This window comes from Corythoichthys intestinalis, chromosome 1 (genome assembly GCF_030265065.1).
Source record: "Corythoichthys intestinalis isolate RoL2023-P3 chromosome 1, ASM3026506v1, whole genome shotgun sequence".
Lineage (NCBI taxonomy): Eukaryota > Metazoa > Chordata > Actinopteri > Syngnathiformes > Syngnathidae > Corythoichthys > Corythoichthys intestinalis.
In genome coordinates, this window is record NC_080395.1 from 9,023,149 (window position 1) to 9,047,176 (window position 24,028).

At 39.4% G+C, this 24,028-nt stretch overlaps 2 protein-coding genes across 8 annotated transcripts; both read right to left on the reverse strand.

Moving 5' to 3' along the window:
* Nucleotides 1-5,880: 5,880 nt before the first annotated feature.
* Nucleotides 5,881-12,228, reverse strand: LOC130920316 (gastrula zinc finger protein XlCGF57.1-like). 2 transcript variants are annotated; one of them, XM_057843434.1, is made up of 4 exons: nt 12,129-12,228; nt 11,725-11,842; nt 10,482-10,746; nt 5,881-10,377 (listed from the first exon to the last, which is right to left on the reverse strand). In XM_057843434.1, the coding sequence occupies exons 2-4, from the start codon at nt 11,728-11,730 to the stop codon at nt 8,960-8,962; spliced, it is 1,689 nt and encodes a 562-aa protein (XP_057699417.1). In that variant the 5' UTR covers nt 11,731-11,842; nt 12,129-12,228; the 3' UTR covers nt 5,881-8,959. The 2 variants fall into 2 exon arrangements, with proteins under 2 accessions (XP_057699417.1, XP_057699423.1); XM_057843440.1 differs by having other exon boundaries at nt 5,881-10,374; nt 11,725-12,184.
* A 2,706-nt stretch (nt 12,229-14,934) lies between these two features.
* On the reverse strand, nt 14,935-23,671 carry LOC130919624 (gastrula zinc finger protein XlCGF57.1-like). 6 transcript variants are annotated; one of them, XM_057842358.1, is made up of 4 exons: nt 23,569-23,671; nt 20,857-20,956; nt 19,185-19,446; nt 14,935-19,080 (listed from the first exon to the last, which is right to left on the reverse strand). In XM_057842358.1, the coding sequence occupies exons 3-4, from the start codon at nt 19,363-19,365 to the stop codon at nt 17,576-17,578; spliced, it is 1,686 nt and encodes a 561-aa protein (XP_057698341.1). In that variant the 5' UTR covers nt 19,366-19,446; nt 20,857-20,956; nt 23,569-23,671; the 3' UTR covers nt 14,935-17,575. The 6 variants fall into 6 exon arrangements, with proteins under 6 accessions (XP_057698341.1, XP_057698340.1, XP_057698339.1 ...); XM_057842357.1 differs by having other exon boundaries at nt 20,554-20,956; XM_057842356.1 differs by having other exon boundaries at nt 20,543-20,956.
* Nucleotides 23,672-24,028: the final 357 nt, after the last annotated feature.

A 24,028-nucleotide genomic window follows, 5' to 3' on the forward strand; every position in this document is an offset into this window, starting at 1 on the left:
ATTTCCAACCATTTTTAAAGAGCGACCTGTGTTGAAATGCCTCAGTTTATGTTTCTCGCTTCCACAATGGCGATAGCGGCGGAAACCTCGCGAGTGCCACGTCATACGCTCGAGCCTAATATATTTTATAATATCTTTTTTTTTACCGGTCTAGAAAAATGTATTTCTATCGTTGAATCTATCACGTAAAAAGTCTATTCATATCCATATCTATCTAGTCTATCCTATCCATAAAAACCACATGTGCAACTCGATAACCGACGTCACTTTCCTTCAGGTAAACTAGGAATAATCAGTTATCGACTACTATTCCTGGTTGGAAAGCCCCGCCCAACGTCATTTGATTGACAGACCGTTTCTCTGCGCGTTTGCCAATTACATTCCCGAAAAGGAAAGGCGATCGACAAATGACAATGACAATGTAAAAGCCAAACAGAAAAGGCAAAGGCAAAAAATACAATTGTCATTGTTTTTTCCGTTTGTGGTGTTCAATGACAGAAAGTAAAAGTCAATGAAAAATATTGTCATTGTTTTTTCCGTTTGTGGTTGTTAATGACCAAAAGTAAATGTCAATGACAAAGTATACCGTTATATTTTTATTTATTCATATATTTATTTCTCTTTATGTTTATTTATTCATTCATTCATTTACCTATTCCTTTATTTATTTATATATTTATTTCTCTTTATATTTATTTATTCATTCATTTATTTATTTATTCATTTATTTATTTATTTTTAATTTTGGCACTCCCGTGACTCCATATGTTGTTGTTTTTTTAACAGATTTATGTAGCACACAGTCTCGTTATGAAAGCGTGAAAAAAGGTAATAGCCTGCTAAATTTACATCTGTGGAGGTAGATTTTTGATAACAAAATGAGTAAATTAATAATAAACACATTTTCATTTCTGCGTGTTTTAAAGAAACAAGAAATTACATTTTCCCATTTGAGTTCTAAGTCCACATGTAGATTCCTGCTGATGAACTTGCAAAATTATTTCCAAAATTTATTGGAAAAAGAGCAGGTCCAAAAAAGGTGCTGAACCATCTCTGGATGATTTCCACAGAACGAACAGTTTGTGTCAATGTCCCGCTTGATTTTTTTCATGGAGTGGTTTGCCAGATCGAATATTTGGATGATTTTGAAAGAAACTTCTTTGACTTTATTTGTCAACAGAAACATGTTGGGGATAGTCCGTACCTTAGATATCTCTCCAACAAATTGATTCCAAAAAGACTTAACATACGATCTAAGTTTACTCTGAAGTAGAGAACGAACAGATGTATTCAATTTTTGTTATGTATCAAACATAATTTCCCCATACTTGAATTTAGTATATTTGGAGGAGATAACTTTGTAATGACAAGTTTACATTTCTGCACAGCATAATGATACCTGAAGGAATCCATCCATCCATCCATCCATCCATCCATCATCTTCCGCTTGCTCCGGGTCGCGGGGGAAGCAGCTTTAACAGGGAAGCCCAGACTTCCCTCTCCCCAGCCACTTCAACCAGCTCCTCCGGCGGGATCCCAAGGCGTTCCCAGGACAGCCAAGAGACATAGTCTCTCCAGGGTGTCCTGGGTCGTCCCCGGGGTCTCCCGCCGGTGGGACATGCCCAGAACACTTCTCAGGCATCCAGGAGGCATCCAAACCAGATGCCCGAGCCACCTCAGCTGGCTCCTCTCAACGCGGAGGAGTAGCGGCTCAACGCCGAGTCCCTCTGGGATGACCGAGCTTCTCACCCTATTTCTAAGGGAGAGCCCGGACACCCTGCGAATGAAACTCATTTCGGTCGCTTGTATCCGGGATCTCGTTCTTTCGGTCATAACCCACAGCTCGTGACCATAGGTGAGAGTAGGAACGTAGATCGACTGATAAATTGAGAGCTTTGCCTTTCGGCTCAGCTCCTTCTTCACCACTACAGACCGGTGCAGCTTCCGCATTACTGCAGACACTGCACCGATCCGCCTGTCGATCTCTCGCCCCCCCCACCCTCACTTGTGAACAAGACCCCAAGATACTTGAACTCCTCCACTTGGGGCAGGATCTCATCCCCGACCCGGAGAGGGCACTCCACCCTTTTCCGACTGAGGAGGACCATGGTCTCGGATTTGGAGGAGCTGATCTTCATCCCAACCGCTTCACACTCGGCCGCGAACCGTTCCAGTGGGAGTTAGAGGTCACGGCTTGATGAAACCAAAACCACCACATCATCTGCAAAAAGCAGAGATTCAATGCTGAGGTCACCAAACCGGACCCCCTCAACACTTGGGCTTCGCCTAGAAATACTGTCCATAAAAATTATGAACAGAATCGGTGACAAAGGGCAGCCTTGGCGGAGTCTAAGCCTCACTGGGAACAAATTAGACTTACTGCCGGCAATGCGGACCACACTCTGACACCGGTCGTACAGGGACCGAACAGCCCGTACCAAGGGGCTCGGTACCCCATATTCCCGGAGCACCCCCCACAGGACTCCCCGAGATATACGGTCGAACGCCTTCTCCAGATCCACAAAACACATATAGACTGGTTGGGCGAACTCCCAAGGACCCTGCCGAGGGTGTAGAGCTGGTCCACTGTTCCACAGCCGGGACGAAAACCACACTGCTTCTCCTGAATCCGAGATTCAACTTCCCGACGGACCCTCCTCTCCAGCACCCCTGAATAGACTTTACCGGGGAGGCCGAGGAGTGTGATCCCTCTATAATTGGAACATACCCTCCGGTCCCCCTTCTTAAAAAGGGGAACCACCACCCCGGTCTGCCAATCCAGAGGCACTGTCCCCGATGTCCACGCGATGTTGTAGAGGCGTGTCAGCCACGACAGCCCCACAATATCCAGAGCCTTTAGGAACTCCGGGCGGATCTCATCGACCCCCCGGCGCCTTGCCACCGAGGCACTTTCCAACCACCTCAGTGACTTCAACCCCAGAAATCGGAGAGCCCACCTCAGGGTCCCCAGACTCTGCTACCTCAAAGGAAGGCATGTGGGTGGAATTGAGCAGGGCTTCGAAGTATTCTCCCCACCTACTCACGACGTCCCGAGTCGAGGTCAGCATTACCCCATCTTCACTATACAAAGTGTTAATGGTACACTGCTTTCCTCTCCTCAGACGCCGGATGGTGGACCAGAATTTCCTCGAAGCCGTCCGGAAGTCGTGCCTGAAGGAATTGCATCATAAACAATGGCATATAGACCCTACCCACGTGACGTCACAACTCCGCTCTCCTGACTGGTGCCGCCCACTTGTCCGTCAACACATCGTGTTGACCTGTTACGGCTACGTACATTCCTCCTATTTACGACGTGTTTTTCTGCTCGTTAACATTAATAATCAAAATGGTGAAGGCGTGTGTGGTGGTCGGTTGCAATAACAGAGAAGATAGACGGAGAGACTTGAAGTTCTACCGGATTCCGAGAGGCACGGAGAGGAGAGAGCGAGATGAGCTGCTGCAATTCGACGAGAAAACTGGGCTCCAAACGATTACCACAGATTATGTAGTGGTCATTTTATATCTGGTAAGATGCATTTAATATATATTTAGAGGGTTTTGGGCTGAGAACCACAATTAAGATCATTGCTAGGCTAATCGCCGACAACATACACGTATGTATGTAGTGAGAGTGCTATCGCTAATCCATATAAACATTAAAAGCCCTAGCTCCATTGACAAATGACATGAAATACATTAGACTTGACAGTGGATGTTAGCAAGAACAAAAGATTTTGAATTGAAAATTTCGTCACTCACCTTCCGAGCACAAGATTCCTGCCGAATTTTCGTGTACGAGGACCTGTTTCACCCAACCAGCAACGTAGCATTTATAAGCCTCCAAGCTCTTAAAGTTTTTCAAACTTTCGTGAGAATAGGCTGATTTTGTGTGGACAAGATAGTTGTAAATATCAGGGTCAGGCAGAGACGGCGAAGGCAGCCGGTCAAAAATCATCGATTTAGGCATCAAATATGGATCTGGCGACTGTATAGAACGAAGCTTTTCCACATAATGCCTTTTATGCAACACATCCAGTGAGTTTACGGCATCAGAAAGCACCGGGTCTTCCATGAAATGCATTTTAAATTCCTCGATCAATTGAAACCAATGCTAATACTGAGACAAAATGACGGACAAGTGGGCGAAACCATACAGCGAGCACGTGGTTTTGTGACGTCGGTGGGTAGGGTATATTGCTGAGGTCTTACTGGGAACTGAAAATAATCCAAAAACTCTGCCTAAAACATAAATTGCCTGTTGCCATCAAAAAGTTGAGACACAAAAATTATTTTCGCGTGCATCCAATTGTCCAAGAATAAAGATTTGTTAGATAAAGAATTGTTCTGTTATTCCAGATTATGTGTGTATGTGGTGAAAAGTTATGTTTGTAGGTCAGGGACCATGCTAATAAGACTTGTGAAACATAGAGACCCTTCCTGCCAATTTGTCAATATCAAAGTTACAACTCAGAATAAAGTTCAGGCCACCATACTTAGAAAACCTAAAATGAGGGATGAAATTCCAAATGGAAAGTGGATTTTTCAGGAAATGTTTGGCCCAATTACCTATGAAGGTGCAGTTCAAACCAAAAAAATCTATGGCATTCAGTCATCCCTGATCATACTTGTTCATCAGTAGGGATGGGACTTGAGAACCGGTTCCTATAGAGAACCGGTTCCCTTTGTTTCAACTCCATGGAATTGTTTGGCAGTTTATCTAACGATTCGCTTATAGGTTTCAACCAGCATGATTTACGTCACATAACTTATTCATGTTACACACTTTCGATTCAGCAAGTGAGACTATATGATTGCTCAAAGAGGGAGCACTCACCGAGTATAATCTGAGGAGTCATCACCGAGTAACTTTGCACTGAATTTCACAGGCCAAGTCATTATTCATGAGACTACTTAAAGAAATGGTGATTTTTACCAAAAAGTCTATTAATGGGTTTATCGTATTCCTCGTTGAATACTCTATAAGAAAAATATTACATCTATGCATCTAAAATAATCCTAAACGATTTCATTAGCAATTTTAATACTCCTGTTCGAAGTCAGCCAGTCAATAATGCATTCAGTATGTAAAATGACGAGCGCTCAGATGACTTTGTAACGCTGCCTTTATTTTCGGCTTAAGAAAACTCGGCGCAAAACAACTCGCACGGGGATGCGAGCTCCAACTCCATCCAAATCGTACAGCCGTGTATCAGTTTAGCTGCTGTTAAGCAAATGTCGTGAGTGCCGCAAAAGTAAACAAAGCGCTGCAGAATGGGTACATGACATCTCGCTCTTTTGAGTTAATCATTTTCACAGTTTGCAACAAAGCATATAACATTAGCAATCACTTTTCAAATTAATTTAACTTATTTGTCTGCTCAATTACAGTCACAGTAGATGATAAAAACTTATTGGCACTTATTAACACTTATCAATTTAAATATGCACATTCCTGTCGTAATGAAAAAACAGTAATATTCTGTTGCCACCAATATTATTCAAAATCTTTTCTTCTTCCAAGTTTTTTTTTGGTTTTTTTTTTAGGATTAAGTATAAAAATGTATTGCTTAAAATAAGGCTGTTAAGATTATTTTCAGCTAGCTATTTTTCTTTTAAGAAATCTGAGAGAAATACACTTGAAGCGCTGGCAGATAATTTCACTTTTTTTCCAATAGATTTACACTTAAAACTGACTAGTTTTAAGGAGGTGTGTTTTGCAGAGTATTAATGCTATATATGTTAGGAATGGCTTACTTTTAAAGGCATTTTTGTGCAACTTAGGTATTTACTCTGTAAGTAATTGTTGCCAAAAGTTTACCATTACACAATGTCAGACAATCTGTCATTATTTAGATGTTGGAATTGAATACTTGTTCATATTTTATGTTGAAAAAGAGCAACAAATTATATTTTTGCACAGTGATATTTTCTTTTGTGTATACCTTAAAATTTTACATAAATCTTTTAATAGAATTATCGGCTTGACATTATCGGTTATCGGTTGGAACGAGGAGGAAATTATCGGTTATCGGTATCGGCTGAAAAATGCATTATCGTGCATCACTAGTGTAAAGTGCTTAGTTTTCTCCACCATTATGGGCAAGATGACGGTACGTGCACGCAGCGTGCTTCCAAGTTGTGCGTGCGCACTCGCGTCATGTGTTATTGACTGCTTTACAGTCAATTTGAATTGTTTATTGAATCAGCACTAATATGATGTCATTTTATTTCCTTTCAGAACCACACATTCCAGTCTTCTTCTACACACATATAAATACATCAACATCTTTCCATGCATGCTCTCATTTGCTCAATTGCCACGTTTACATGGAGCCAAATATTCCAATTACAATCGGAATATTTGTTCAAACCGAATAAATGTGTTCCATATAAACACCTCATTCGGAATGAACAGGCCCAAACCGAATGGAATTTCATTCCGATTCACAAGGGTGGAATATTCCTTTTCCCAAACCAAGTAAAATTATATCACGTAAACAGGGAAGCGGAATGGTGTCTGGTTGCGTTCTTTCTGCACATGCTCCGTACTGACGTGGTGACGTAAGTAATGTCACTTGCAACATGGCTTCCAAGCACACGCACAGCGCACCCACACAACTTTTTAAATGAACGGCGTATCATTCTGAAGTTTTGTTTCCACTCGAAAAGTTAAAACAGCAGCTGATCTGACGATCGATCTCCATGTTTTGCAACGTGACACGTTGTTTTGATTAATCTGCGCATGTCAGACGGCAGTTGTCAAACGTCCTTTCGGAATAAAGGCAGACACATGTAAACGCTGGATCGGAATAGATGAAGTGACATGTAAACAGCTGATGTGAAATATCCATTCGGAATGATTTGAATCGGTATGAAAAAAAGTCAGCATGTAAACGCGGCTATTAATTCTCATATCAAGTGCCATTGCCTGTATATAGTTGTGCCTGTTACAAAGTTGGATTAAAAGTGCCAAAGACCAACTCCACTCTCCGCTCCTCATGTTCTAACGGACACCCCGAGGCGAATGAACCATAAAACATATTGAACCCAGAACCTCATACAGTCCATTAGTCCCAATTAAAATCGATAAGAGAATCGATAAAGAATCGAATCGTTAAGCAATATCGATAATGGAATCGTAAAAATATTCTCAAACCCCATCCCTATTCATCAGTACTTTTTTTTTTTTTTGGATGTAATGAGTTCGGTTTTTACAAATGAAGTCAAACAGTACTCGGTCAACATCCTTACACGTTTTAAAATCTACATAAAGAGAAACAGCATAAATCGTCCTGGACAACCCTTCTGCCTTAGAGAGTAGGATACGTCCTCTTAATGATAAGTTTCTTTAAAACCATTGGTTTGTTTTTTTTAATGATCGGGACAAAATTAGAAGAAAGTCTCAGCTTGGACTCCTTCGAAATGAAGATACCCAATTAATGCCCTATAAATTAATTTAAAGGGGAAGGTCCGAATTTTTGACATTAGGCTTAAGCACGCACCACTGACTTGTGGTAGTTTAGCCACTCTGGAGCCCTGAAGCAAACAAATAACTGACGATTTGTTGAAATCAACTCCACAGATTAATTAACCCCCGCCAACGCGAATATTAAACCTAATGTTAAAAATCCTGAACTCCCCTCTTAAAATAAAGACCTAGCCGTTGAAATGTTGTCTGTAAAAGTCATAAAGCAATAAAAATAATAATTGAAATGAACAAGAATCCCACAAAGTATTTCATAATAGGTCAAAATTCTTCAAACAGATCGTGTTACGAGCACCTTTGAGGTGGTCCTAGGCTTTGTTTAGCCAAAACTATACCAAAGGAGGCAAGATAAATATTTAGAATTTCTTTATACGTACGCTTCAACAACTGAGCTTGAGCCGAGGATTGAACACGAACAGTGTCAAAATGGATATACACATATATATATTGTAAGTTAATTTTATTGATGACACTGTGTTTTGGGCTCATTAAATTTAACAATTATAGTTATAGTATAAAGTTTTATACATGTTACTGTCCCACCGAATTATTATTAAACAAAGTATAAAAATGCTTGTCTTTATTAAATGCTACATTGAGTTCACTCTACTCCTCTCCGTCTCCTCACTTACACACGAGTTGCCACAGCAAGTGTTTAACAAGTTAAACGATGATTGAAGCATGCGGCGCTTTGATGCTGAGGATTCCTGCGATTTGTGGCAAGATCAAACAGAAGACCTCAATCAATTGTCGTTAACTTTGATAAGCAACTCTAATGCATTGCCTGAACAACAAAGAGCAGGGAGAGTGAGACTACGCGATTGGCTCGGGACAGCTCATCTGTTGTTTTTTTTAATTGAAAATATCTGCGATGGACTGAGGGTACGAAGTTTGAAGTCCGGAGTAGTGAGGGCTCACTGTACAGTACTTTCAAACAAACCAGTTGAATAGTTTGAAATTTAGGGGTGCTTAAAGGGTTAATTCAGAGTTAGACGGAAATTCTGGCTACGTCATCACCGTAGGATCGGAACTCGTTTGTAGCTCTGTGACTACTTGTAGTTCTACTAATCTTCCTGAAATTTCTTTTGTGACAAGAGGCAAAATTTTCCTGTTGATGCGTGTTGTAGCCTAAAAATTATGTTTGGAGAGACATTTGTATGTAGAGTTACTCCTGTAGTCATCCAATTGTGTTGAAATATGACAGTTAATGCAATACAAAGCGTCCTGGTATACACTACCCATATTTATAGAACTGAGAAGAGCTTTCAAAATGAGTTCACAATTGAAAATGGAAAAACAATGTCATAATCAAAATGTACAGTGGATTGAGCAAATTTCATAAAATGACAATGCACAAAACAATAAAGACATCATCCCTGAAACCATTCAAATTAAGTTTGGAATTTTTTTCCACTGTCAATGTGTGGCACAAATATAAATATTTTGTTACACACCTACATTTGAAAGATTTTATCCAGTATGGCTTGTGTGTGATTCTAAATGTCCCTTCTGAGTGAATCTTTCACCACAAACCTCGCAGGCGAAAAGTGTCTCCGCATTGTGCGTTTTTGTGTGTCTTGCTAGGTTGCTCTTTGAGGAGAAGGTTTTACCACAAACAACGCAAGTGAAGTATTTCTCCCCAGTGTGGGTTCTTGCGTGACCCTTTAATTCTCCCTTCCGGGTGAATCTTTCACCACAAACTGAGCAGGGAAAAGGCTTCTCTCCACTGTGTATGATTGAGTGTTTTGTTAACTTATGCTTCCAAGAAAATCTTTTATCGCAAAGTGCGCAGGCAAAAGGCTTCTCTCCAGTGTGTGTTCTTGTATGCCTGATTAACTCGCCTTTCTCTCCAAAGTGCTTACCACAAACTGTGCAGCAAAAAGGTTTTTCTCCAGTGTGTGTACGTTCGTGTCTCGTTAACTGACGCTTTTCGCAAAATCTTTCATCGCAAAATGAGCAGGCGAAAGGCTTTTCCCCAGTGTGTGTTCTTGTGTGTAGGTTAAAATTTCTTCCGTCAACGAATCTTTTGCCACAAATCGTACAGACAAAAGGCTTCTCCCCAGTGTGTGTCTTTGTGTGTTTTTTCAAACTTCCCTTCTCAGAGAATCGTTTACCACAAGTTGTGCAGACAAAAGGCTTTTCTCCCGTGTGTGTACGCGTGTGTCTTGTTAAATCTTTCCTTGTAAAAAATTGTTTATTGCAAATTGAACAGTCAAAAGGCTTCTTTCCAGTGTGTGTTCTTATGTGTTGGTTTAATTCTCTCTTCTCGATGAATCTTTCACCACAACATGTGCAGACAAATGGCTTTTCTCCAGTCTGTGTGCACCTGTGACACTTTAGCTGAGAAAATCTTTTATCGCAAAATGAGCAGGCGAAAGGCTTCTCCCTGGTGTGTGTATGCATGTGTCTTTTTAAGTGATGTTTCCAAGAGTATGTTTTATCACAAAGTGAGCAGGTAAAAGGTTTCCCAACCGCGTTTGTGTCCGTTTTCAATGATGACTTGTTTGAGGATTTTGAAGTATTTTGCTCAAAGTCATTATCCTCCTCATCGGTGTTAAAGTCAGAAGAGTGTGATGTTATGTCGTCGCTGTCCGGGAGCGAAGTTAACGAGGCGTCAGGTTGCGATCGTCCCTCTCCTTTGGTTGTCAGGTGTTGAAATGAGCTGAGGCTCAAAGGTTTCGCTGCTCCGCTCTCTTCGCTTCGGCCTTTTTCCTCACTCTTCACAATGACACTTATTGGAAAGTTGGAGATTTCCTCTTCCTTTTTTTCTTCTTTAATGCTATAGGTCTCTGGCACCGCCTCCTGTTTGATATACGGCATCTCCGACTCCTGTATAACATGGGGGGGATTGTGCTTCTTCGGGTGAAGATCGTCTTTGGTGATGTCTGCTGGGACATAAGTTGGGAAAAGAAAAATCACGTGATTTGCCAATTTACGTTCATTCTTGGCTAACGCTCCAAATTCAAATGGATTGGACGTGAATGGCACAAACCTTTTGGTTTCACATGATGACATGAGCCGTCGCTCGAAAGAGTCCATGTTCCGCTCACTTCGCTTCGACCTTCATCTTCTTCACTCTTCACACTAACAGTCATTGGAAACTTAGGGATTTCATCTTCCTGTTCTTCTTTAATGTAGGAGGTCTGTGGCTCCGCCTCCTGTTTTATGTACGGCATCTTCGACTCCTCCTCCTGTTTAACGTGGAGGGGATCGTGTTTCTCAGGGTAAAGGTCTTCTACAGTGACGTCTGAGGGACACTGGATGAAAAGAAAAAAAATCATACGATTTGCTCAAGTCAAGATTTGCTCAGTCTCCTGCCGTGATTTTAATGTTGTACATTTTTTACAGACACTAAGGCCTAGTTCAAACTGGCACCCAAAATCAAATTGTTCGTCACAAAACACAGAAATCTGATATTTGCGAGACAGACCAAAACCACATAAGGGAGGTAGTTTGATATCCGATATGAATACCATGTTTCTCAATCTGAACAGTCAGATGGGTTTGACTATCTGAGACGTCTGTGATATGCGAAGTAAAACACTGCGGCAGAGAAGTGCAGAGTGGTTAAAAAGAATGGAGCACACGCTGCGAAAAACATCAGGATATATACCATAGTTTTCGGACTAAAAAGGCGCACCTATTAGCCGCTACCAACCAAATTTGACAAGAAAACGGCATTTGTTCATAGATAAGCCTCACTGGACAATAAGCCGCAGCTGTTCTCACTGTGTTATGGGATATTTCCACCAAAAAAATGTAACCAGTAACACTAAATTTGACAGCGTCATCATACGACTGTCATAAGACCAAATGAACCACCATGAGGCTTTGAACCAATTGGCAGTCAACCTCTGCTGCCACCTGCTGTCAACACTGTTGTTGTCCAACATGCCTTCTAGCATGCATTGCTGCGCTACAGATGTAAATAACAATCAAAATTCATGTTCCATGTTATTTATTTCTTCAGTTACTGTTTCAGTTGTTTCATTAATTGCTAGTTATGGTATTTGGTAACACTTTATTTGACAGTGGCGCCATATGATTGTCATTACACAATCATAATTATGACATGACACTGTCATGAGCATTGATGAATGCTAATAACAGACGTTATTTTGTGTTATCCGGCAAATTATCTCACTTTTGAATGCATGTAAAATATCCGACAGTCACGATCAGAACAAAGCAAGTCTGATATTGCATAAAAAGTAAAACTGATGTCGTGATCTTACCGTCATTTTCTTTTGTTTTACAGTTGCTCGTCATGGCATGGATTTCCTAACCTCATCTTCCACGTCGCTGCTCTTTGACTTGATGTTTGGGATTGCGTTGCCCTTCAGTCCGTAGCATCTTTAAAGACAAGTCAAAAAAGCGTCTCACACAATTAAATGTGATCGCTCTAATGTTAACCGAGCGACCCCCCCTGTCCCTCAAATCAAAATGTACAAATCGGAAGAGGCAAAAAAAAAAAAAAAAAAAAAAGCAATCGAAATACGTTAACGTGTCTTGGCTAGCGAACTAGGCTTAAAAAACGAAGTTACATAAGCCTGAGAAGCTTCAACATAAAGCCAAACAACTTCCACCAAGCTTTAAGATAGGACTTTTTAGACCACTATATTCTTGCTTCCAAAATTACCCAATTAAAATACTTTGAAGGTGCTCGCTTGGGAACACAAAAGCATACAAGTCCCGGAAGGGTACACAGATGATGCGTCATGTGAACCGGAAGTAGAAACATTAGGCGGCGTTTGAGGCGGGGCAGGGCCCTACCTGGTGGCCGAAAAATATCATTGCATGTAATTGGCTGATTTTTATTTTTTGTTAACATGATAGACAAATGAACAATCAATAATACAAACAAAAACAAAACAAAACAAACACAAATATGCCAGGGGGTATAAACATACCAAACAATGCACATCAGAGAGAAAAAATTAAAAATGCTGTAATCAATTGTTCACAAAAGAAGTTCTAGTCAGTCTCGTTATGAAAGTGTGAAAAAGGTAACAGCTTGCAAAATTTACATTTGTGGAGGTAGATTTTGGATAACAAAATGATTAATAATAAAAACATTCTCACTCTTGATCTTCTTATAGAGACAAAAAGAAAAAGACATTTTCCCATTTGAGTTCGAAGTCCACATGCAGATTCCTGCTGATGAACTTGCAAAATTCTTTCCAAAATTGGAAAATTGGAAAAAGAGCAGGTCCAAAAAAGGTGCTGAACTGTCTCTGGATGATTTCCACAGAACGAACAGTTTATATCAATGTCCCGCTTGAATTTTTTCATGGAGTGGTGTGCCGGATGGAATCTATGGATGATTTTGAAAGAAACGTCTTTGACCTTATTTGTTAACAGAAACATGTTGGGGATAGTCCATACCTTAGGGCTGACAAGGGCTGTCAAACGATTAAAATTTTTAATCGAGTTAATCACAGCTTAAAAATTAATTAATCGTAATTAATCACAATTCAAACCATCTCTAAAATATGCCTTATTTTTCTGTAAATTATTGTTGGAATGGAAAGATAAGACACAATATACATTCAATGTACTGTACATACAGGTAAGTACTGTATTTGTTTATTTTAACAATAAATCCACAAGATGGCATTGACATTATTAACATTCTTTCTGTTAAAGGGATCCACGGATAGGAAGACTTGTAGTTCTTAAAAGATAAATATGAGTACAAGTTATAGTAATTTTATATTAAAACGCCTCTGTATATTTTCGTTTTCATAAAATTAGTAAAATTTTAAATGAAAAAATTAACTAATAACTCGCCATTGCTGACGTCGCCGAGCGGGACATCACATGGGCTCCCTGCCATTCTTCCACAGTGTCTTTAACTACGTAACGTAGTGATTGAAATACACCACAAGGTGTCAATGGCGAGTTTTAAATTAATTAGAGATCTAGCCAACGAATGTATTTTGCCCCTCAACTGACGCCGTAGTTTCCGGGTTCATTGTACCTTACGTTCATTTGAGTGATGACTTCACAACGTACGAGACCTCTGATAATTTGTATATTCTGACTAAATATTGCCATCTAATGTAGTTGTTGAGCTAAACGAAATGTTTGAATAGAGTTTGACCAAAGTCTGAGTAAGTTTTATGTGTATTTTGCATAGCTATTTTGATTGGGAATGCCAGTTCTCTTTGCATTGAGCGCTTTTCTTCTTGTGAACATTATTTTTTTTGAGAGAAAGGGATATTATTTTTGTTGTGCTTTCAGTAAATGGTACTGTAGCGACTTAACTGTTCTGCCCAAATGCATTATGGGAAAATGGGCAACCATGACTGTCAGTGGTGGCTGCAAATTGTATGTGTGTGTGTGTAAGCGTGTGTAAAAGAAAAAGATCAACTCCTGTCATTCTTCCCCACGTCGGTTGCCACAGTAGTTATGTTAGTAAGAGTTGCAAAAGCTTATGCCAATAAACTCTACGGTTGAATGAATGCCTGTGTCCACTTGCTTTTCTCTGCCTTATAGCTCTCAATGTGCAAAAACAATGACGTCATTGTAGTCCGTCTGAGGCAATGCATGCGATAAATATTTTAACGTGACTAATTTTTAAAAATTAATTACCTCCCGTTAACACGATTAATTTGACAGCACTACCTTAGACCAAATGATATATCCAACAAATTGATTCCAAAAAGACTTAACATATGATCTAAGTTCATTCAGAAATAGAGAACGAACAGATCTATTCAAATTTTGTTATCTATCAAACATATCTTCCCCACACTTGATTTTAGTATATTTGGAGGAGATACACTTTGTCATGCTAAATTTACATTTCTGCACAGCATAATGATACTTGAAGGAATTGCATCATAAACAATGGCATTTTGCTGAGGTCTAACTGGGAACTGAAAATAATAAAAAAAACTCTGCCTAAGACATAAGGTGCCCACTGCCATCAAAAATTTGAGACATAAATTTTTTTTTCTTCTGCATCCAATTGTCCAAGAATAAAGATTTGTGTTTTTTTTATTTTTTTATTTATTTATTTTTATAAAGAATTCTGTTATTCCAGATTTTGTGCGTATGTGGTGAAAAGTTATGTTTGTAGATCATGGACCATGCTAATAGAACTTGTTTGTGAAACAGAGAGACCTTTCCTGCCAATTTGTCAACATCAAAGTTACCACTCAGAACAAAGTTAAGGCCGCCATACGTAAAAAAAAAAAAAAAAAACTAAAATGATCAAATTCCAAATTGAAAGAGGATTTTTAAGGAAGTGTTTGGGCAAATTAACTTTGTAGGTGCAGCGCAATCTAAAAAAATCTATGGCATTCAGTCCTTCCTGATCATATGTGTTCATCAGTAGATTTTTCTTTCTTTTTTTTTTTTTTTTTTTTTTTTTTTTTATGTTGTGAGTTCGGTTCTTCCAAATGAAGTCAAATAGTATTTGGTCGACATCCTTACACGTTTTACAATCTACATGGAGAGAATAAGAAGCATAAATCGTCCCGGACAACCCTTCTGCCTTAGAGAGTAGGACACATCCTCTTAATGATCATTTTCTTTGAAGCCATTGGTTTAATTTGTTTTTTTTTTAAATGATTGGGACAAAATTAGAAGAAAGTCTCAGCTTGGACTCCTTCGAAATGAAGATACCCAAATAATGCCCTATAAATTAATTTAAAGGGGAAGTTACGAATTTTTGACATTAGGCTTAAGCAGACAGCACTGACTTTTGGTAGTTTAGCCACTCTGAAGCCCTGAAACGAACAAATAACTGACAAACTACATGGTATTTGTTGAAATTAACTCCACAGACTAATCAACCCCCGCTAACGCGAAGATGAAACCTAATGTTAAAAATCCTGAAGACCTAGCCGTTGAAATGTTTTCTATAAAAGTCACAAGGCAATAAAAAAATAATTGAAATGAACAAGAATCCCACAAAGTATTCTAGGTCAAAATAATTCTTTGAACAGATCGTGTGACTACCACCTTTGAGGTGGTCCTTGGCTTTGCTTAGCCAAACTACACCTAAGGAGGCAAGATGGATATTTAGAATTTCTTTATCCGTAAACTTCAACAACAACTGAGCTTGAGCCGAGGATTGAACACGAACAGTGTCAAAATGGATATACACATATATATATTGTAAGTTTAATTTTATTGATGACACATTGCGTTTTGGGATCAAATTTAACAATTATAAGTTTTAAACATACTACTGTCACAGAGAATTATTTTTAAACAAGAAAAAAAGTATAAAAATGCTTGTCTTTATAAAACGCTTCATTGAGTGTGTCCACTCAACTCCTCTCCATCTCCTCACTTACACACAATAAGTTGCCACAGCAACTGTTTAACATGTTAAACGATGATTGACGCATACGGCGCTTTGACGCTGAGGCTTCCAGGGATCTGTGGCAAGATCAAACAGAAGACGTCTATCAATCATTGTTAACTTTCATAAGCAACTCCACTGCATTGCCTGAACAACAAAGAGCAGGGAGAGTGAGACTACGCGATTGGTTCGGGACCAGGGGTCGCGTTAACCGAATATTTTCTGTCGTTGACCGGTTTTTTGAAACGGTGAAGGAAAAACACTGAAGTCCATCTGTCATTTTGACAGATTGCAATTCACACCCCAGACCACAGGGTGGCGAGTGAGCATATTAATTAGCTATTGTCTCTCTTGATGCATGACGTCGTTGGCCTTACTCGGAAAAATGTCAAAGCAACTGAGTGTCCGAAGTTTCTTCAAAAAGCCCCAAAACGAAGATGGTGTTGATAAAAGAGGTGAAAAAAGAGGGACTGATGCAGTGGAGGATAAAGGACAAACAAGCAATCAGCCCTCGGCAACTACTGAGCGAGCAAGCGGCAGCGAGGAGGAAGGTGTGAGACTGCTTTCAGGCCACAACAGGTGAACTGTTAATTTCATTTATTTCATTGTTCCATATGTAGCCTACCTACTGGGGCCACAGTCAGCTGTTTTTGTCACTGCGGAGAACAAGTTACATATTCATCTGCTTGATGTGTGATGGCACGGTGTGGATTCTCTGTTAAGCTTGTTCGGACAGAATATTAATTAAAAATGAATGAAAACTAAATACTATTGAATATGTCATTATTATCATTTTAAAAATTTAAGTGACGGGTAAAAATAGATTATGACCGGATTTTTATCACCCTGTCAGTCAAAATGACAGACAACGAAAAAGTCTAGCGCAACCTCTGCTCGGGACAGCTCATCTGTTTTTTTTTTTTTTTTTTTTTTTTTGAAACAAAATCTGCGATGGACTGAGAGTGCGAAGTTTGAAGCGCGAAGTAGCGAGGGTACGGTACTTTCAAACAAACCAGTTGGATAGTTTGTTTGAAATTTAGGGATACTTAAAGGGTTAATTCAGAGTTACGCAGAAATTCTGGCTACGTCCCCAGCGTAGGGTCGGAACTCGTTTGTACCCCGGTGACTACCTGTAGTTCTACTAATCTTCCTGAAATTTCTTTCATAACAAGAGGCAAAATTGTTGATGTGTGTTGTAGCCTAAAAATGTTGTTGGTAGAGACGTTCGTATGTAGAGGTACTACTGTAGTCATCCAATTGTGTTGAAATAAGAGAGCTAATGCAATACAACGCGTCCTGGTATATACCACCCATTTTTAAAGAACAGAGAAGAGCTTTCAAAATTAGTTCACAATTGAAAAAGGAGAGGTGTTCCGGGCATGTCCCACCGGCAGGAGGCCCCGGGGTCGACCCAGGACACGCTGGAGAGACTATGTCGCTCGGCTGGCCTGGGAACGCCTTGGAATCCCGCCGGAGGAGCTGGCTGAAGTGGCTGGGGAGAGGGAAGTCTGGGCTTCCCTGCTGAAGCTGCTGCCCACGCGACCCGACCCTGGACTAAGCGGAAGATAATGGACGGATGGATTGAAAAAGGAAAAACAATGTAATAATCAAAATGTACAGTTGATTGAGCACATTTCATAATATGACGATGCACAAAACAATAAAGACATCATCCCTGAAACCATTCAAATAAAGTTTGGATTTTTTTCCCACTGTCAATGTGTGGTACAAATCTAAATATTTTGTTACACACCTACATTTGAAAGGTTTTACCCAGTGTGGCTTCTTGTGTGTGATTCTAAATGTCCCTTCTGAGTGAATCTTTTACCACAAACCTCGCAGGCGAAAAGTGTCTCCGCAGTGTGCGTTTTTGTGTGTCTTGCTAGGTTGCCCTTTGAGGAGAAGGTTTTACCACAAACAACACAAGTGAAGTATTTCTCCCCAGTGTGTGTTCTTGCGTGACCTTTTAATTCTCCCTTCCGGGTGAATGTTTCACCACAAACTGAGCAGGGAAAAGGCTTCTCTCCACTGTGCATGATTGAGTGTCTCGTTAACTGATGCTTCCAAGAAAATCTTTCATCGCAAAGTGCGCAGGCGAAAGGCTTCTCTCCAGTGTGTGTTCTTGTGTGCCTGATTAACTCGACTTTCTCTCCAAAGTGTTTGCCACAAACTGTGCAGCAAAAAGGTTTTTCTCCAGTGTGTGTACGTTCGTGTCTCGTTAACTGACGCTTCTCACAAAATCTTTTATCGCAAAATGAGCAGGCGAACGGCTTTTCCCCAGTGTGTGTTCTTGTATGTTGGTTGAAATTTCTTCCGTCAATAAATCTTTTTCCACATAAACTGCAGACAAAAGGCTTCTCTCCAGTGTGTGTTCTTTTGTGCCTTGTTAAATCACACTCAAAAATGAATCTTTTACCACAAATCGTGCAGACAAAAGGCTTTTCTCCAATGTGCGTCTTCGTGTGCTTGTTTAAACTTCCCTTCTCAGGGAATCGTTTACCACAAGTTGTGCAGACAAAAGGCTTTTCTCCAGTGTGTGTACGTGTGTGTCTTGTTAAATCTTTCTTTGTAAAAAATCGTTTATCGCAAAGTGAACAGTCAAAAGGCTTCTCTCCAGTGTGTGTTCTTATGTGTTGGGTTAATTCTCTCTTCTCTATGAATCTTTCACCACAACATATGCAGACAAAAGGCTTTTCTCCAGTGTGTGTGCACCTGTGACACTTTAGCTGAGAAAATCTTTTATCGCAAAATGAGCAGGCGAATGGCCTCTCCCCAGTGTGTGTATGCATGTGTCTTTTTAAGTGATGTTTCCAAGAGTATGTTTTATCACAAAGTGAGCAGGTAAAGGGTTTCCCAATTGCTTTTGTGTCTCTTTTCAATGATGTCTTGTTTAAGGATTTTGAAATATTTTGCTCAGAGCCATTATCCTCCTCATCTGTGTTAAAGTCAGAAGAGTGTGACGTTTCGTCGTCACTGTTTGGGAGCTGAGTTAACGAGGCATCAGGTTGCGATCGTCCCTCTCGTTTTGTTGTCAGGTGTTGAAATGAGCTGTCGCTTGATGGTTTCGCTGCTCCGCTTTCTTCGCTTCGACCTTCTTCCTCACTCTTCACAAAAACAGTTATTGGAAAGTTGGAGATTTCATCTTCCTGTTTTTCTTCTTTAACGCTATAGGTCTCTGGCTCCGCCTCCTGTTTGATATACGGCATCTCTGACTCCCGTATAACATGGGGGGGATTGTGCTTCTCCAGGTGAAGTTCTCCTTCGGTGATGTCTGCTGGGACACATGTTGGGAAAAGAAAAATCACGTGATTTACCAATTTACGTTCCTTCCTGGCTAACGCTCCCAATTCAAATGGATTGGATGTCAATGGCACAAACCTTTTGGTTTCACGTGATGACATGAACAGTCGCTTGAAAGAGTCGATGTTCCGCTCACTTCGCTTCGACTTTCATCTTCTCCACTGTTCACAGTCATTGTAAACTTTGGGTTTTCATCTTCCTGTTTTTCTTCTTTAATGCAGGAAGTCTCTGGCTCCGCCTCCTGTTTGATGTACGGCATCTTTGACTCCTCCTCCTGTTTAACGTGGAGGGAATCGTGCTTCTCAGGGTAAAGGTCTTCTCCAGTGACGTCTGCGAGACACTGGATGGAAAAAAAAAATGACATGATTTGCTCAAGTCGATGTTTGCTCAGTTTCCCGCCGTGATTTTAATGTTGTATATTTTTACAGACATTAAGGCCTTGTTAAACTGGCAGCAAAAATGTAATTTTTTGTCAAAAAACACAGAAATCAGATTTTTGCGAGACGGATTGAAACCACATAAGGCAGGTAGTTTGATATCCGTTATGAATAACATGTTTCTGAACAGTCAGATGGGTTTGACTGTGACGACTGTGTTACGCTAAGAGAAGTGCAGAGCTGTTAAAAAGAATGGACCACGCTGAGGAAAACAGCACGATATATACCCGAATTTTCGGACTATGAGGCGCACCTGACTATAAGCTGCCACTAACCAAATTTGACACGAAAACGGCATTTGTTCATAGATAAGCCTCCCTGGACTATAAGCCGTAGCTGTCCTCACTGTGTTATGGGATATTTACACCAAAAAAATATTAACCGGTAACACTATATTTGACAGTGGCGACATAAGACTGTCATTAGACAATGATAATTATGACATGACACTGTCATGAGTATTAATGAATGCTTATATTTTGTGTTATCCAGCAAATTATCTCACTTTTAAATGCATGTAAAAGATCCGAGCTGGACATAAATGGAGTTACTAACATAATTTGCGGGATGACTCTTAACTTGATTCACTCCCAGCCATTTTCACCGGTGCAACCCCCTTCGCTCCCGGCCATTTTACTGGATTTTGACTGATTTTGCAAGGCCCACAAAAAATTATGTTCTACTGCTATATAAACATGGAACCCACCAAAAGAAAGATTAGACTTTCTTCCTTCAGCAGGAAAAAAAGTTAGTTTTTCCATTCTTTAGAAATCAGCATTTGAAAATAGTTTAGTATGAGCAATTTTCCAATTTCTGATGAAAAAACAGAGAAATTGAGCATTTTGTAAACGCATACATTTCAAACAAAACTTTGACTTTAACGCCGCTATTTTTTGCTTTAGTTACATCCCAAACATCTGAATAATGTTTTCCTTTTACAAAATGACATAAACAACTAGATAAATGGAGCTTTTGATAGCAAAGTAACAATTTATTTACACATAACTAACTGAGAGATGACGCTGTTGTGGCTGCGACGGCCGGGGTAAACTTTTCCCTCATTGCTGCCTGTCTCATGAAGATGGATTTTTTTTTTTATCTTTCCAGCATGGACTCAACCGCATCGTCCACGGCACTGGTGGTCCCAGTTGTTCTGCTCGGTCGTCCAGAGCCTGGCATCCCGGGCATCCTCTCGGTTGTTCTGCTCGGTCGTCCGCCGCCTGGCATCCTGGACGTCCATTCGGTCGTCTTCCACCTGCGCCCCGGCCGTGCGGCCCGCCGTTCGTTCTGTTGAATCGGGTTGGGGGTCTTACCAAATGCGCTACTGCCCTCCAGTGCCCAGTTTTATTGCTTTAAAATGGATTTTCAGCTTTGTGCTTTGGAGCGGAGTTGAATCAGAACCTAGAGATGTCTCTTGTGAAAAAAAAAAACAAAAGACGTATAAATATGAAACAATTAAAAATAGAACGTATTTATACGTTTTTGGGAGCAAATGACATCTGTCATAAGCATTCAGTAATGCCCATGATAGTGTCATGTCATAATTATGATGGGCTTATGATAGTATTGACGCCGCTGTCAAATAAAGTGTTACCTATTAAGCCAGCAAATCAACAAATAAGTCGCACTGGACTATAAACCGCAAGATCCAAAATGAATGAAAAAAGTAGCGGCTTATAGTCTGAAAATTAAGGTGTAAAACAACAAAAGTGGGGCGGTGCCCCTTTTATGAGCTGCTTGTGCCCAACAACGCCGCCTCTCATTAAGATAGTGAGGAGTGACATATAAATAACGGCAATGCAGGTAAGAAATGTGTTGTGTATTGGGATTATTACATCATTGATCTGCAATACCACCAAACCGCCAGTAGGCGCCTGTATGTGACTGTGCTTGGGTTGCGAGGAAGAAAGAGTTGAGAAGGAAAATAAATAAATGGAGAAGTATGGATGTTAAGAGAAGACGCTTATTCTAGGGATACAGTTGAGGATAGAACAAAATGCCAGTGTTTATTAGCTAGGTAAACTGCCATATCCAGGCATGTATTAATGTATTAATTGTAAAAATTAGGGCTGTCAAACGACAATTTTTTTTAATCGAGTTAATTACAGCTTAAACATTTATTAATCGTAATTAATCGCAATTCAAACCATCTCAAAAATATGCCATATTTTTCTGTAAATTATTGTTGGAATGGAAAGTTAAAACACAAGATGGATATATACATTCAACATACGGTACATAAGTACTGTATTTGTTTATTATAAGAATAAATCAACAAGATGGCATTAACATTATTAACATTCTGTTAAAGCGATCCATGAATAGAACGACTTGTAGTTCTTAAAAGATAAATGTTCATACAAGTTAAAAAAAATTTATATTAAAACCCCTCTTAAGGTTTTTAATAAAATTTGTAAAATTTTCAATCAAAAAATAAACTAGTAGCCCGCCATTGTTGATGTCAATAATTACACAATGCTCATGGGTGCTTAAGCCCATAAAATCAGTCGCACCCAAGCGCCAGCAGAGGGCGACAAAACTCCAAAAAACACAAGTAGCAAGTTAACAATGCACTGTCCTGTCATTTTAATCTGTTTGAGCCGGGCATGTGCGTTAATTGCGTCAAATATTTTAAAGTGATTAATTAAAAAAATTAATTACTGCCCATTAACGCGATAATTTTGAAAGCCCTAATAAAAATTTATTGTTTTTCAGAAAGCCACAATCAAATAACCCCTTTCTGAATTATTCACGGAACACAAGTAAATAAAATAAAAATGATAATATCATATAATATAATAATAAATACTAATAACACTATTAATCAAATAGATAATAACCAAATAACCCTCTCTGGGTTCTTCACAGAAAAAAGCCAGGAAATAAACAACACTATTAGAAAAAAAAAATTATTTTTTTTTTGTTCAGGAGGCCGGACCAAATGTACCCGCGGGCCAGATAGTTTGGGGACCCCTGCTTTACAGTAAATACATTTTATTACTGACACCTATCTTTCATCAACTCTTTCACTGCCATTGATGATGATGGAACTCATTGGCTGCCACTGACGGCCATAGATGTCCAATTCTTTTGAAGTGGGAGGGAAGGCAGCAAATGAACGAAACTGCCACCTTCAGAGTTCATATGGATTGGACGTCTACTAGTGATAAACTCAGTGAAATTCACAGCAGAAGGATGAAAATAGCTTGTTTTTCTGTAGATTTACCTAGAATGATTTCCTGAACCACATATCAGTAATTGTTGTATCGCCATATCGTGAGATCATCGTTATCGTGAGCCATATTGGAATTTTGTCCTACAGTCACAATCACTGATCACAGTCAAATTAAAGCAAGTCTGATATTGCACAAAAAGTAAACAAAAATAATAGGGCTGTCAAACAATTGAAATTTGTAATCGAGTTAATCACAGCTTAAAAATGAATTAATCGTAATAAATCGCAATTCAAACCATCTATAAAATATGCCATATTTTTCTGTAAATTATTGTTGGAATGGAAAGATAAAACACAAGATGGATATATACATTCAACATACGGTACATAAGTACTGTATTTGTTTATTATAACAATAAATCAACAAGATGGCATTAACATTATTAACATTCTGTTAAAGCGATCCAGGGATAGAAAGACTTGTAGTTCTAAAAAGATCAATGTTAGTCCAAGCTATAGAAATTGTTTTCGGGCTACATTCGGAAATGTTCGTAATTTTTGATCTATTTTCGATCATCGGTCATGAATGTGATTTAAAAAAAAAAAAAAATTTTAACTTTATTAATATTTGTTATCTTGCCACATAACGGTTCTGTTGATAGCCCCTTAGTATAATAATTCTCTTTAAGATAAAGTAATTGAAATGCGATAACGTGTCTTGGCTAGCGAGCCACGCAAAATAAAACGAAGTTATGTTAGCCTGCAAAGCTTCAACATTAAGGCAAACTACTGCCACTAAGCTTTAAAATCGGATTTTTTTAGACCACTAAATTCTCCCTTCGGCACTTACCCGATGAGAATGATTTGAAGGAGCTAGTTTGGTTGGAAGGAAACACAAAAAAACGGCAAGTCCTAACACCGGCACAGATCAACTCTCCAGATGTTGAGTCGGGTGAACCGGAAGTAGAAACATTCAGGCGCTGAAACTTCGATGTAATATGTTGAAGCGTTTGGAACCCAAAAACTACAGTACTTAACATCGCCGGACTACAGAAAATATTCAAAGAACATGATAAACATATCCGAATCTGAGTTGTCACTATCAAAAACTCAATTTTGAAGGCTCACAACTTTGTAAATCTATACATTGAACGTTTGTTCTTTATCCAATTTACTACACTATTTCTGCTGGAATTCTTTCATCAGGGAACAAAATAATGAAGTGGCTTCATTTTCAAGCATTGGAACTTCTCCGGCTCAGTTAGTTTAGTTTTGATACCTTTTATTTGAATTAATAAGGCTTCTTCTCT